The sequence below is a fragment of the Lethenteron reissneri genome, chromosome 66 (genome assembly GCF_015708825.2).
Source record: "Lethenteron reissneri isolate LAM-NWPU_2019-01 chromosome 66, ASM1570882v1, whole genome shotgun sequence".
NCBI lineage: Eukaryota > Metazoa > Chordata > Hyperoartia > Petromyzontiformes > Petromyzontidae > Lethenteron > Lethenteron reissneri.
Window position 1 is genome coordinate 6398893 of NC_083844.1, and position 11677 is coordinate 6410569.

At 54.0% G+C, this 11677-nt stretch overlaps 1 protein-coding gene across 1 annotated transcript; it reads right to left on the bottom strand.

The window, feature by feature from the left end:
* Positions 1 to 469: 469 nt before the first annotated feature.
* Positions 470 to 10562, bottom strand: MED21 (mediator complex subunit 21). The gene is made up of 4 exons (XM_061578532.1): positions 10497 to 10562; positions 6854 to 6980; positions 2488 to 2588; positions 470 to 1142 (listed from the first exon to the last, which is right to left on the bottom strand). Exons 1-4 carry the CDS (start codon positions 10536 to 10538, stop codon positions 690 to 692), a joined length of 723 nt encoding a protein of 240 aa, XP_061434516.1. The 5' UTR covers positions 10539 to 10562; the 3' UTR covers positions 470 to 689.
* Between the last annotated feature and the right edge of the window lie 1115 nt (positions 10563 to 11677).

The window sequence follows — 11677 nt, forward strand, 5'->3', positions numbered from 1 at the left end:
AGAACCAGTGGCATCTACAGAACGTGAAGAACCAGCGGCATCTACATCTGCATTACATGAAGAACCAGTGGCATCTACAGAACAAGAAGAACCAGTGGCATCTACAGAACGTAAAGAACCAGCGGCATCTACATCTGCATTACATGAAGAACCAGTGGCATCTACAGAACAAGAAGAACCAGTGGCATCTACAGAACGTGAAGAACCAGCGGCATCTACATCTGCAGAACCAGTGGCATCTACAGAACGTGAAGAACCAGCGGCATCTACATCTGCATTACATGAAGAACCAGTGGCATCTACATCTGCAGAACCAGTGGCATCTACAGAACGTGAAGAACCAGTGGCATCTACAGAACGTGAAGAACCAGCGGCATCTACATCTGCATTACATGAAGAACCAGTGGCATCTACAGAACGTGAAGAACCAGTGGCATCTACAGAACGTGAAGAACCAGCGGCACCTACATCTATAGTAAATTATACAACTTTTGAAACCATTCCCCCGTGCTCAGTGTCCACGCCGCACACAGCTGCATCTGGAATCTCGAGGATGAAAGTTGGGACTTACGAAATCGACTTACGCACGCAGACCTCCGGAACGCAACCCGTTCGCGTGAGGGAGGAGCCCCTCCTAACGTGGAACTTCTTTCGCACGGCACGCAGCCCACCACGCTCATCATGCCGCTTCACCGATCCAGCAGCGCTTCGGATGTCCCCTTCCCCTCCTGCTGCTGCTGCTGGTGCTGCTGCTGCTGCTGCTGATGCTGCTGATGCTGCTGCTGCTGCTGGTGCTGCTGATGCGAAGCGTTGACGTTCGCTGGCGGCGGTGGCGGGGGTAGCGCCGTTGTTTCGGGCGCGGCGGCAGTGGCGGCGGCAGCGGTCGGTACCGCCGGCGCTGTCGCCGGTGCCGCGGCCGCTGTAGCCGCCGTAGCCGGGCCGGTAGCCGCGGTGCCGGAGGAGGTGGAGGTGGAGGATGGTGATGGGGCGAGGAGGGAGTGTCTGGTGCTGAGCTGGGACTCGGCGATGTCTGCGAGCGCCGCCTGTACGCGCGCCAGCAGCGCCTCGCCACGCCCCACCACCTCCACCAGGAGCGCGGCCGCCTCCACGTTCTCCTCCTCCAGGCGGCGGAGGCTCGCGGCCTGGGGCACGGGGGGGAGGTGTGTGGGGGTGGGTGGGGGTGGGTGGGGAGGTGTGTGGGGTGGGTGGGGGTGGGTGGGGGTGGGTGGGGAGGTGGGTGGGGGTGGGGGTGGGTGGGGGTGGGGGCGGGGAGGTGTGGGGGGTGGGGGGGGGTGAGACGCCGTGTGTACAAGCAGCAGCAGCAGTAGCCTCCACGTGGTGGTGCTGTTGTTGTTGTTGTGAGTGGGTGGGTGTAGGTTGTTGTTGTTGTTGTGAGTGGGTGGTGCAAGTTGTTGTTGTTGTTGTTGTGAGTGGGTGGGTGGCGCAGGTTGTTGTTGTGAGTGGGTGGTGTAGGTTGTTGTTGTTGTGAGTGGGTGGTGCAGGTTGTTGTTGTTAGTTGTTGTTAGTTGGTGGTGTAGAACGTTGTTGTTGTTGTGAGTGGGTGGTGCAGGTTGTTGTTGTTGTTGTGAGTGGGTGGTGTAGGTTGTTGTTGTTGTTGTGAGTGGTGCAAGTTGTTGTTGTTAGTTGGTGGTGCAGGTTGTTGTTGTTGTGAGTGGGTGGTGCAGGTTGTTGTTGTTGTGAGTGGGTGGTGCAGGTTGTTGTTGTGAGTGGGTGGTGCAGGTTGTTGTTGTTGTTGTTGTGAGTGGGTGGTGTAGGACGTTGTTGTTTTGAGTGGGTGGTGCAGGTTGTTGTTGTTGTTAGTTGTTGTTGTTAGTTGGTGGTGCAGGTTGTTGTTGTTGTTAGTTGTTGTTGTTGTTGTTAGTTGGTGGTGCAGGTTGTTGTGAGTGGGTGGTGCAGGTTGTTGTTGTTGTTGTGAGTGGGTGGTGCAGGTTGTTGTGAGTGGGTGGTGCAGGTCGTTGTTGTTGTTGTGAGTGGGTGGTGCAGGTTGTTGTGAGTGGGTGGTGCAGGTTGTTGTTGTTGTTGTGAGTGGGTGGTGCAGGTTGTTGTTGTTGTTGTTAGTTGGTGGTGCAGGTTGCTGTTGTTGTTGTGAGTGGGTGGTGCAGGTTGTTGTTGTTGTTGTGAGTGGGTGGTGCAGGTTGTTGTTGTTGTTGTTAGTTGTTGTTGTTAGTTGGTGGTGCAGGTCGTTGTTGTTGTTGTTGTGAGTGGGTGGTGCAGGTTGTTGTTGTTGTTGTTGTGAGTGGGTGGTGCAGGTTGTTGATGTTGTTGTTGTTAGTTGTTGTTGTTAGTTGGTGGTGCAGGTCGTTGTTGTTGTTGTTGTGAGTGGGTGGTGCAGGTTGTTGTTGTTGTTGTTAGTTGTTGTTGTTGTTAGTTGTTAGTTGTTGTTGTTAGTTGTTGTTGTTAGTTGTTGTTGTTGTTGTTAGTTGTTGTTGTTAGTTGTTGTTGTTGTTAGTTGGTGCAAGCTGCTACCTGCAGGGCGGCGGTCGACTCCTCGCTCGGCAGCGAGTCGATGAGGACATCAATATCCTTGGCCGTGCGCGCGATCAGCGTCGCAAACAGCTGGGAGTACTCTACACGCAGAGACACACACAGAGACACATACAGACACACACACACACAGACATACACGCAGACACGCACACAGAGTCACACACACAGACACACACGCAGACACACACAGAGACACACACAGAGACACACAGAGACACACACACAGAGACACACACACAGAGACACACACACAGAGACACACACAGAGACACATACAGAGACACACGATGAGGACATCAATATCCTTGGCTGTGCGTGCGATCAGCGTCGCAAACAGCTGGGAGTACTCTACACGCAGACACACACACAGAGACACACACAGAGACACACACAGAGACACACACAGACACACATGCAGAGACACACACAGAGATACACGCAGAGATACACGCACAGAGACACACAGAGACACACACAGAGACACATTCAGAGATGTACACAGAAACACACACAGAGACACACACAGAGACACACACAGAGACACACACAGACACACATGCAGAGACACACACAGAGATACACGCAGAGATACACGCACAGAGACACACAGAGACACACACAGAGACACATTCAGAGATGTACACAGAAACACACACAGAGACACACACAGAGACACACACAGAGACACATTCAGAGATGTACACAGAGACACACACAGAGACACACACAGAGACACATTCAGAGATGTACACAGAGACACACACAGAGATACACGCAGAGACACACACAGAGATACACACAGAGACACATGCAGAGACACACACAGAGATACACGCACAGACACGCACAGAGACACACACGCAGAGACACGCACACAGACATACACGCAGATACACACACAGAGACACATGCAGTGACACACACAGAGATACACGCACAGACACGCACAGAGACACACACGCAGAGACACGCACACAGACATACACGCAGATACACACACAGAGATACACACAGAGACACATGCAGAGACACGCACGCAGATACACACACACAGACATACACGCAGAGACACACACAGAGACACACACAGAGACACATGCAGAGACACACACAGACATACACGCAGATACACACAGAGACACACACAGAGATACACACAGAGACACGCACGCAGATACACACACAGAGATACATACAGAGATACATGCACAGACACGCACACAAACATACACGCAGACACACACACACAGACAGAGATACACACACAGAGACACACACGCAGAGACACACGCAGAGACACACACACAGAGCGGTGTGGGTGGTGTGGGTGACGTGGGTGGGTGACGTGGGTGGGTGGCGTGGGTGGTGTGGGTGACGTGGGTGGTGTGGGTGGTTGGTGTGGGTTGCGGTGGCATGGGTGGCGTGGGTGGGTGGCGTGGGTGGTGTGGGTGACGTGGGTGGCGGTGGCGTGGGTGGTGTGGGTGGTGCGGGTGGCGTGGGTAGTGCGGTGTAGGTGGCGTGGTTGTTGTGGGTGGTGTGGGTGGTTTGGGTGGGTGGTGTGGGTGATGGTGGCGATGGTGGTGTGGGTGGTGGTTGCTGCGTTGATCATCACTCCGCCTCAACCCAACAAGACCCTCCGCCCCCCCTCTGTGATGGACCCCCTCTCTGTGATGGACCCCCCTCTGTGATGGACCCCCTCTGTGATGGACCCCCCTCTGTGATGGACCCCCCCCCCCTCTGTGATGGACCCCCCTCTGTGATGAACCCCCCCCCTCTGTGATGAACCCCCCTCTGTGATGGACCCCCCCTCTGTGATGAATCCCCCCTCTGTGATGGACCCCCCTCTGTGATGAACCCCCTCTCTGTGATGAACCCCCCTCTGTGATGATCCCCCCTCTGTGATGACCCCCCCTCTGTGATGAACCCCCCTCTGTGATGGACCCCCCCTCTGTGATGGACCCCCCCCCCCTCTGTGATGAACCCCCCCTCTGTGATGAACCCCCCCCCTCTGTGATGAACCCCCCTCTGTGATGGACCCCCCCCCTCTGTGATGAACCCCCCTCTGTGATGAACCCCCCTCTGTGATGAACCCCCCTCTATGATGAACCCCCTCTCTGTGATGGACCCCCTCTCTGTGATGGACCCCCTCTCTGAGATGGACCCCTCTCTGTGATGGACCCCCTCTCTGTGATGAACCCCCTCTCTGTGATGAACCCCCTCTCTGTGATAGACCCCTCTCTGTGATAGACCCCCCTCTGTGATGAACCCCCCTCTGTGATGGACCCCCCCTCTGTGATGGACCCCCCCTCTGTGATGAACCCCCCCTCTGTGATGGACCCCTCTGTGATGAACCCCCCTCTGTGATGAACCCCTCTGTGATGAACCCCCCCTCTGTGATGGACCCCCCTCTGTGATGAACCCCCCTCTGTGATGAACCCCCCTCTGTGATGAACCCCCCTCTGTGATGAACCCCCCTCTGTGATGAACCCCCCTCTGTGATGAACCCCCCTCTGTGATGAACCCCCCTCTGTGATGACCCCCCTCTGTGATGAACCCCCCTCTGTGATGAACCCCCCTCTGTGATGAACCCCCCTCTGTGATGAACCCCCCTCTGTGATGAACCCCCCTCTGTGATGAACCCCCCTCTGTGATGAACCCCCCTCTGTGATGGACCCCCCTCTGTGATGGACCCCCCTCTGTGATGAACCCCCCTCTGTGATGAACCCCCCTCTGTGATGAACCCCCCTCTATGATGAACCCCCTCTCTGTGATGAACCCCCTCTGTGATGAACCCCCCCTCTGTGATGGACCCCTCTCTGTGATAGCCCCCCTCTGTGATGGACCCCCCCTCTGTGATGGACCCCCCCTCTGTGATGAACCCCCCTCTGTGATGAACCCCCCTCTGTGATGAACCCCCCCTCTGTGATGAACCCCCCTCTGTGATGAACCCCCCTCTGTGATGGACCCCCCTCTGTGATGGACCCCCCCCCTCTGTGATGATCCCCCCCTCTGTGATGAACCCCCTCTCTGTGATGGACCCCCCCCTCTCTGTGATGGACCCCCCTCTGTGATGGACCCCCTCTCTGTGATGAACCCCCTCTCTGTGATAGACCCCCTCTCTGTGATGAACCCCCCTCTGTGATGAACCCCCCTCTGTGATGAACCCCCCTCTGTGATGACCCCCCCCTCTGTGATGAACCCCCTCTCTGTGATGGACCCCCCCCTCTCTGTGATGGACCCCCCTCTGTGATGGACCCCCCCTCTGTGATGGACCCCCCCTCTGTGATGAACCCCCCCTCTGTGATGGACCCCCTCCCCTCTGTGATGGACCCCCCCTCTGTAATGAACCCCCCCTCTGTGATGGACCCCCCCTCTGTGATGAACCCCCTCTCTGTGATGGACCCCCCCCCCTCTGTGATGGACCCCCCTCTGTGATGGACCCCCTCTCTGTGATGAACCCCCTCTCTGTGATAGACCCCCTCTCTGTGATGAACCCCCATCTGTGATGGACCCCCTCTCTGTGATGAACCCCCTCTGTGATGAACCCCCCCTCTGTGATGGACCCCCTCTCTGTGATAGACCCCCCTCTGTGATGAACCCCCCTCTGTGATGAACCCCCCTCTGTGATGAACCCCCCCTCTGTGATGAACCCCCCTCTGTGATGAACCCCCCTCTGTGATGACCCCCCCTCTGTGATGACCCCCCCTCTGTGATGAACCCCCCTCTGTGATGAACCCCCTTCTGTGATGAACCCCCCTCTGTGATGAACCCCCCTCTGTGATGAACCCCCCTCTGTGATGAACCCCCCTCTGTGATGAACCCCCCCTCTGTAATGAACCCCCCCTCTGTGATGAACCCCCCTCTGTGATGAACCCCCTCTGTGATGAACCCCCCTCTGTGATGAACCCCCCTCTGTGATGAACCCCCCTCTGTGATGAACCCCCCTCTGTGATGAACCCCCCTCTGTGATGAACCCCCCTCTGTGATGAACCCCCCTCTGTGATGGACCCCCCTCTGTGATGAACCCCCTCTCTGTGATGAACCCCCCTCTGTGATGAACCCCCCTCTGTGATGAACCCCCCTCTGTGATGGACCCCCCCTCTGTGATGAACCCCCCTCTGTGATGAACCCCCTCTCTGTGATGGACCCCCCCTCTGTGATGAACCCCCCCTCTGTGATGAACCCCCCTCTGTGATGGACCCCCACTCTCTGTGATGAACCCCCCCTCTGTGATGAACCCCCCCTCTGTGATGAACCCCCCTCTGTGATGAACCCCCTCTCTGTGATGAACCCCCCTCTGTGATGGACCCCCCCTCTGTGATGGACCCCCCCCGTGCTCTTTCACCTTCCTGCGAGGAGGAGGAGGCGGCGAGCGGCACCTCCTTGTGTGCGGCGCTCTGCGTGTTGGGGAAGAACGTGGGGGGCGCGCACTGCTGCAGCACCCCCACCGCGTTGCAGAAGTGGTCGGCCATCTGACACAGAGATGGGGGGGGGGGCACAGAGGGGGGGGGCACAAAGGGGGGGGCACAGAGGGGGGGGCACAAAGGGGGGGGCACAGAGGGGGGGGCACACAGAGGGGGACGACAACACACAGAGGTACGTGTTAGAACGTGTGTGTGTGTACGTGTGTACGAGTATGTGTTTGCGTGTACGTGTGTGTGCACGTGTGTGTGCGTGCCTCAAGGTGCACATGGCCTGGCACAAGCGTCGTGGTGGCGTCACCGCCACTTAGTGGCGAATGGCGGTTGTTGTTGTTGTACGTGTGCGCGAGTAGGTGTTTGCGTGTACGTGTGTGTGTGCATGTGTGCGTGTGCATGTGTGCGTGAAGGACGCTACTGGGCAGTTGGAGGCAGTCGCCCTCCAACAACAACGGAGGGCGGAGGAGCGACGCTCACAACAACGAGCGGAGCGCCGGGTGGCTAAAGCACAGCGAGTTGGCGCAGTAGGGGGCACAGGTGGTGCATCAGCCAGTCATCTCGGTCATCTCGGTCAGTCGACCCGTGGCACCTGCTGGGTCTGCCCCGTGACCTCCTGCCAGCGGGCGTTTGACACTTCACGTGGCCTCAAGGTGCACTTGGCCTGGCACAAGCGTCGTGGTGACGTCACCGCCACTTAGTGGCGAATGGCGGTTGTTGTTGTTGTACGTGTGCGCGAGTACGTGTTTGCGTGTACACGTGTGAGTACGTGCGTGTGAGTACGTGTTTGCGTGTACGTGTGTGTGTGCGTGTGTGTGTGCATGTGTGCGTGTGTGCGTGTGCATGTGTGCATGTGTGCGTGTGCATGTGTGCGTGAAGGACGCTACTGGGCAGTTGGAGGCAGTCGCCCTCCAACAACAACGGAGGGCGGAGGAGCGACGCTCACAACAACGAGCGGAGCGCCGGGTGGCTAAAGCACAGCAAGTTGGCGCAGTAGGGGGCACAGGTGGTGCCTCAGCCAGTCATCTCGGTCCTTGACATGCGACAAAAAAGAGCTTCATAGCTATTTGGATTCCTCCAGGATAAATACAGATTTTCGTCACGATCAATAGCAGCTCACAAAGTTGGCTAATGTCATCATCGTCGTCGTCGTTTTTATAGCAGCAGCCAAATACTCTAAACGCGTGATGTTGTGAGCCATTCGGCTTTTGAATCGGGTGCAACCGCAACAAACAAAAAACAAAAACATGAACAAGAAAACATCTTGTAGTGAATATGTGACCAAGTGCAAACAGAAAATCCAAGAAAAGACAGCAAAATATTGCAGAAAAAGCACCGTACACCAACGCTGTGTGCAAAAATCCCAGTGGGATGCAAGTCAAACAACAACAACAACCACAAGACAACTTAGATTAAGGCCATCAGTCTAACTCTGTACTACAACAACACAAACAACAACAACCACAAGACAACTTAGATTAAGGCCATCAGTCTAACTCTGTACTACAACAACACAAACAACAACAACAACAACAACCACAAGACAACTTAGATTAAGGCCATCAGTCTAACTCTGTACTACAACAACACAAACAACAACAACAACAACCACAAGACAACTTAGATTAAGACCATCAGTCTAACTCTGTACTACAACAACACAAACAACAACAACAACAACCACAAGACAACTTAGATTAAGACCATCAGTCTAACTCTGTACTACAACAACACAAACAACAACAACAACAACCACAAGACAACTTAGATTAAGGCCATCAGTCTAACTCTGTACTACAACAACACAAACAACAACAACAACAACAACCACAAGACAACTTAGATTAAGACCATCAGTCTAACTCTGTACTACAACAACACAAACAACAACAACAACAACCACAAGACAACTTAGATTAAGGCCATCAGTCTAACTCTGTACTACAACAACACAAACAACAACAACAACAACACAAGACAACTTAGATTAAGACCATCAGTCTAACTCTGTACTACAACAACACAAACAACAACAACAACCACAAGACAACTTAGATTAAGGCCATCAGTCTAACTCTGTACTACAACAACACAAACAACAACAACAACAACCACAAGACAACTTAGATTAAGACCATCAGTCTAACTCTGTACTACAACAACACAAACAACAACAACAACAACCACAAGACAACTTAGATTACGGCCATCAGTCTAACTCTGTACTACAACAACACAAACATGGCCAAACCAATACACTTTTCAAAAATCACCAAAATAAAGCCATCAAAGCAATGAAACAGTGCAGTGATCATAGGAACTGTGACCGATTTTTCACAATAAACGACGTCAACGTGTGGAGAGGAAACCCGGAGGACGACATGGAGACAAAACCACCACTCAGTGACCACCACGGAGGAGAAAGACGCAGACTCCAAATATTGTCAGGGTCGGGATCGAACCCAGAAACTCTTGTATACCACGCGAGGTAGTCAACATCTCCTAGCCACGTGATGATGATGCGAGACGCAGACTCCAAATCGAACCCACGACCTCCTGCACACCAGGCGAGGTAGTCAACATCTCCTAGCCACCGTGATGATGATGAGAGAGAGAGAGAGACGCAAACTCCAAATATACAACAGCAGCAGGCATCGTCAGGGTCGTGATCGAACCCACGACCTCCTGCGTAACCAGGCGAGGTAGTCAACATCTCCTAGCCACCGTGATGATGATGATGAGAGAGACGCAGACTCCAAATATTGTCAGGGTCGGGATCGAACCCACGACCTCCTGTGTACCAGGCGAGGTAGTTAACATCTCCTAGCCACCGTGATGACGATGATGATGATGACAGATAGAGACGCAGACTCCAAATATACAACAGCAGCAGACGTCGTCAGGGTCGGGATCGAACTCACGACCTCCTACACACCAGGCGAGGTAGTCAACATCTCCTAGCCACCGTGATGATGATGAGAGACACGCAGACTCCAAATATACAACAGCAGCAGACATCGTCAGGGTCGGGATCGAACCCACGACCTCCTGTAGACCAGGCGAGGTAGTCAACATCTCTTAGCCACTAATCTCAACCGGCGTGACCCCCCCCCCCCTCCCCGACCACGAGTCGCCGAGGGCCTAACGCAGGCTTCCCGCTAGGGTTTCTAGGCGAGTGGCTGAGGCCGCCTAAGTTTATACCGTTTGGATGTCATCTCAAACTGGGCGACCCACCCTCCCTCCCCGACCTCGAGTCGCCGAGGGCCTAACGCAGGCTTCCCGCTAGGGTTTCTAGGCCAGTGGCTTAGGCCGTCTATGTTTATACCGTTGGGATGTCATCTCAACCTGGGCGACCGACCCCCCCTCCCCCACCACGAGTCGCCGAGGGCCTAACGCAGGCTTCCCGCTATGGTTTCTAGGCAAGCGGCTTCGGCCGATTATTCTTTGTATTATCGGGATGTAATCTCAAGCGGCGCCGACGCCAGTTCCCTCGGGGAGACCGCCCGCCCGCCTCGCGCCGAGAGTTTAAATCCGCGGAGAGAGACGGGGAGAGATGGAGAGAGAGACGCTTACGGAGTTCACGGCGTCCTGAAGCTGAGTTAGGCGGTCCGCCATCTTGCCCCGGGGTGAGTCTGAAGAGCAGGAACCGGATCCTCCGTTGTGATAAATAGGGAACCGGATCCTCTATTGGGATGAATAGGGAACCGGATCCTCTGTTGAGATGAATAGGGGAACCGGATCCCGATGGAAATGAATAGGTGGAACCGGATCCTATTTGGGATGAATAAGGAACCGGATCCCAATTGAAATGAATAGGGAACCGGATCCTAATTGAAATGAATAGGGAACCGGATCCCAATTGAAATGAATAGGGAACCGGATCTTCAATTGAAATGAATAGGGAACCGGATCCCGATGGAAATGATTAGGTGGAACCGGATCCTAATTGGAATGAATAGGGAACCGGATCCTCTATTGGGATGAATAGGGAACCGGATCCTCTGTTGAGATGAATAGGGGAACCGGATCCCGATGGAAATGAATAGGTGGAACCGGATCCTATTTGGGATGAATAAGGAACCGGATCCCAATTGAAATGAATAGGGAACCGGATCCTAATTGAAATGAATAGGGAACCGGATCCCAATTGAAATGAATAGGGAACCGGATCTTCAATTGAAATGAATAGGGAACCGGATCCCGATGGAAATGATTAGGTGGAACCGGATCCTAATTGGAATGAATAGGGAACCGGATCCTCTATTGGGATGAATAGGGAACCGGATCCTCTGTTGAGATGAATAGGGGAACCGGATCCCGATGGAAATGAATAGGTGGAACCGGATCCTATTTGGGATGAATAAGGAACCGGATCCCAATTGAAATGAATAGGGAACCGGATCCTAATTGAAATGAATAGGGAACCGGATCCCAATTGAAATGAATAGGGAACCGGATCTTCAATTGAAATGAATAGGGAACCGGATCCCGATGGAAATGATTAGGTGGAACCGGATCCTAATTGGAATGAATAGGGAACCGGATCCTCTATTGGGATGAATAGGGAACCGGATCCTCTGTTGAGATGAATAGGGGAACCGGATCCCGATGGAAATGAATAGGTGGAACCGGATCCTATTTGGGATGAATAAGGAACCGGATCCCAATTGAAATGAATAGGGAACCGGATCCTAATTGAAATGAATAGGGAACCGGATCCCAATTGAAATGAATAGGGAACCGGATCTTCAATT

Coding starts and splice junctions, on each gene's coding strand:
- MED21 (XM_061578532.1), bottom strand. CDS start 10,538: ATGGCGGACCGCCTAACTCAGCTTCAGGACGCCGTGAACTCC. Junction 6,981..10,496: donor TTCAGGACGCCGTGAACTCC/GTAAGCGTCTCT, acceptor TCTCTGTGTCAG/ATGGCCGACCACTTCTGCAA. Junction 2,589..6,853: donor CTCCTCCTCCTCGCAGGAAG/GTGAAAGAGCAC, acceptor CTCTGCGTGTAG/AGTACTCCCAGCTGTTTGCG.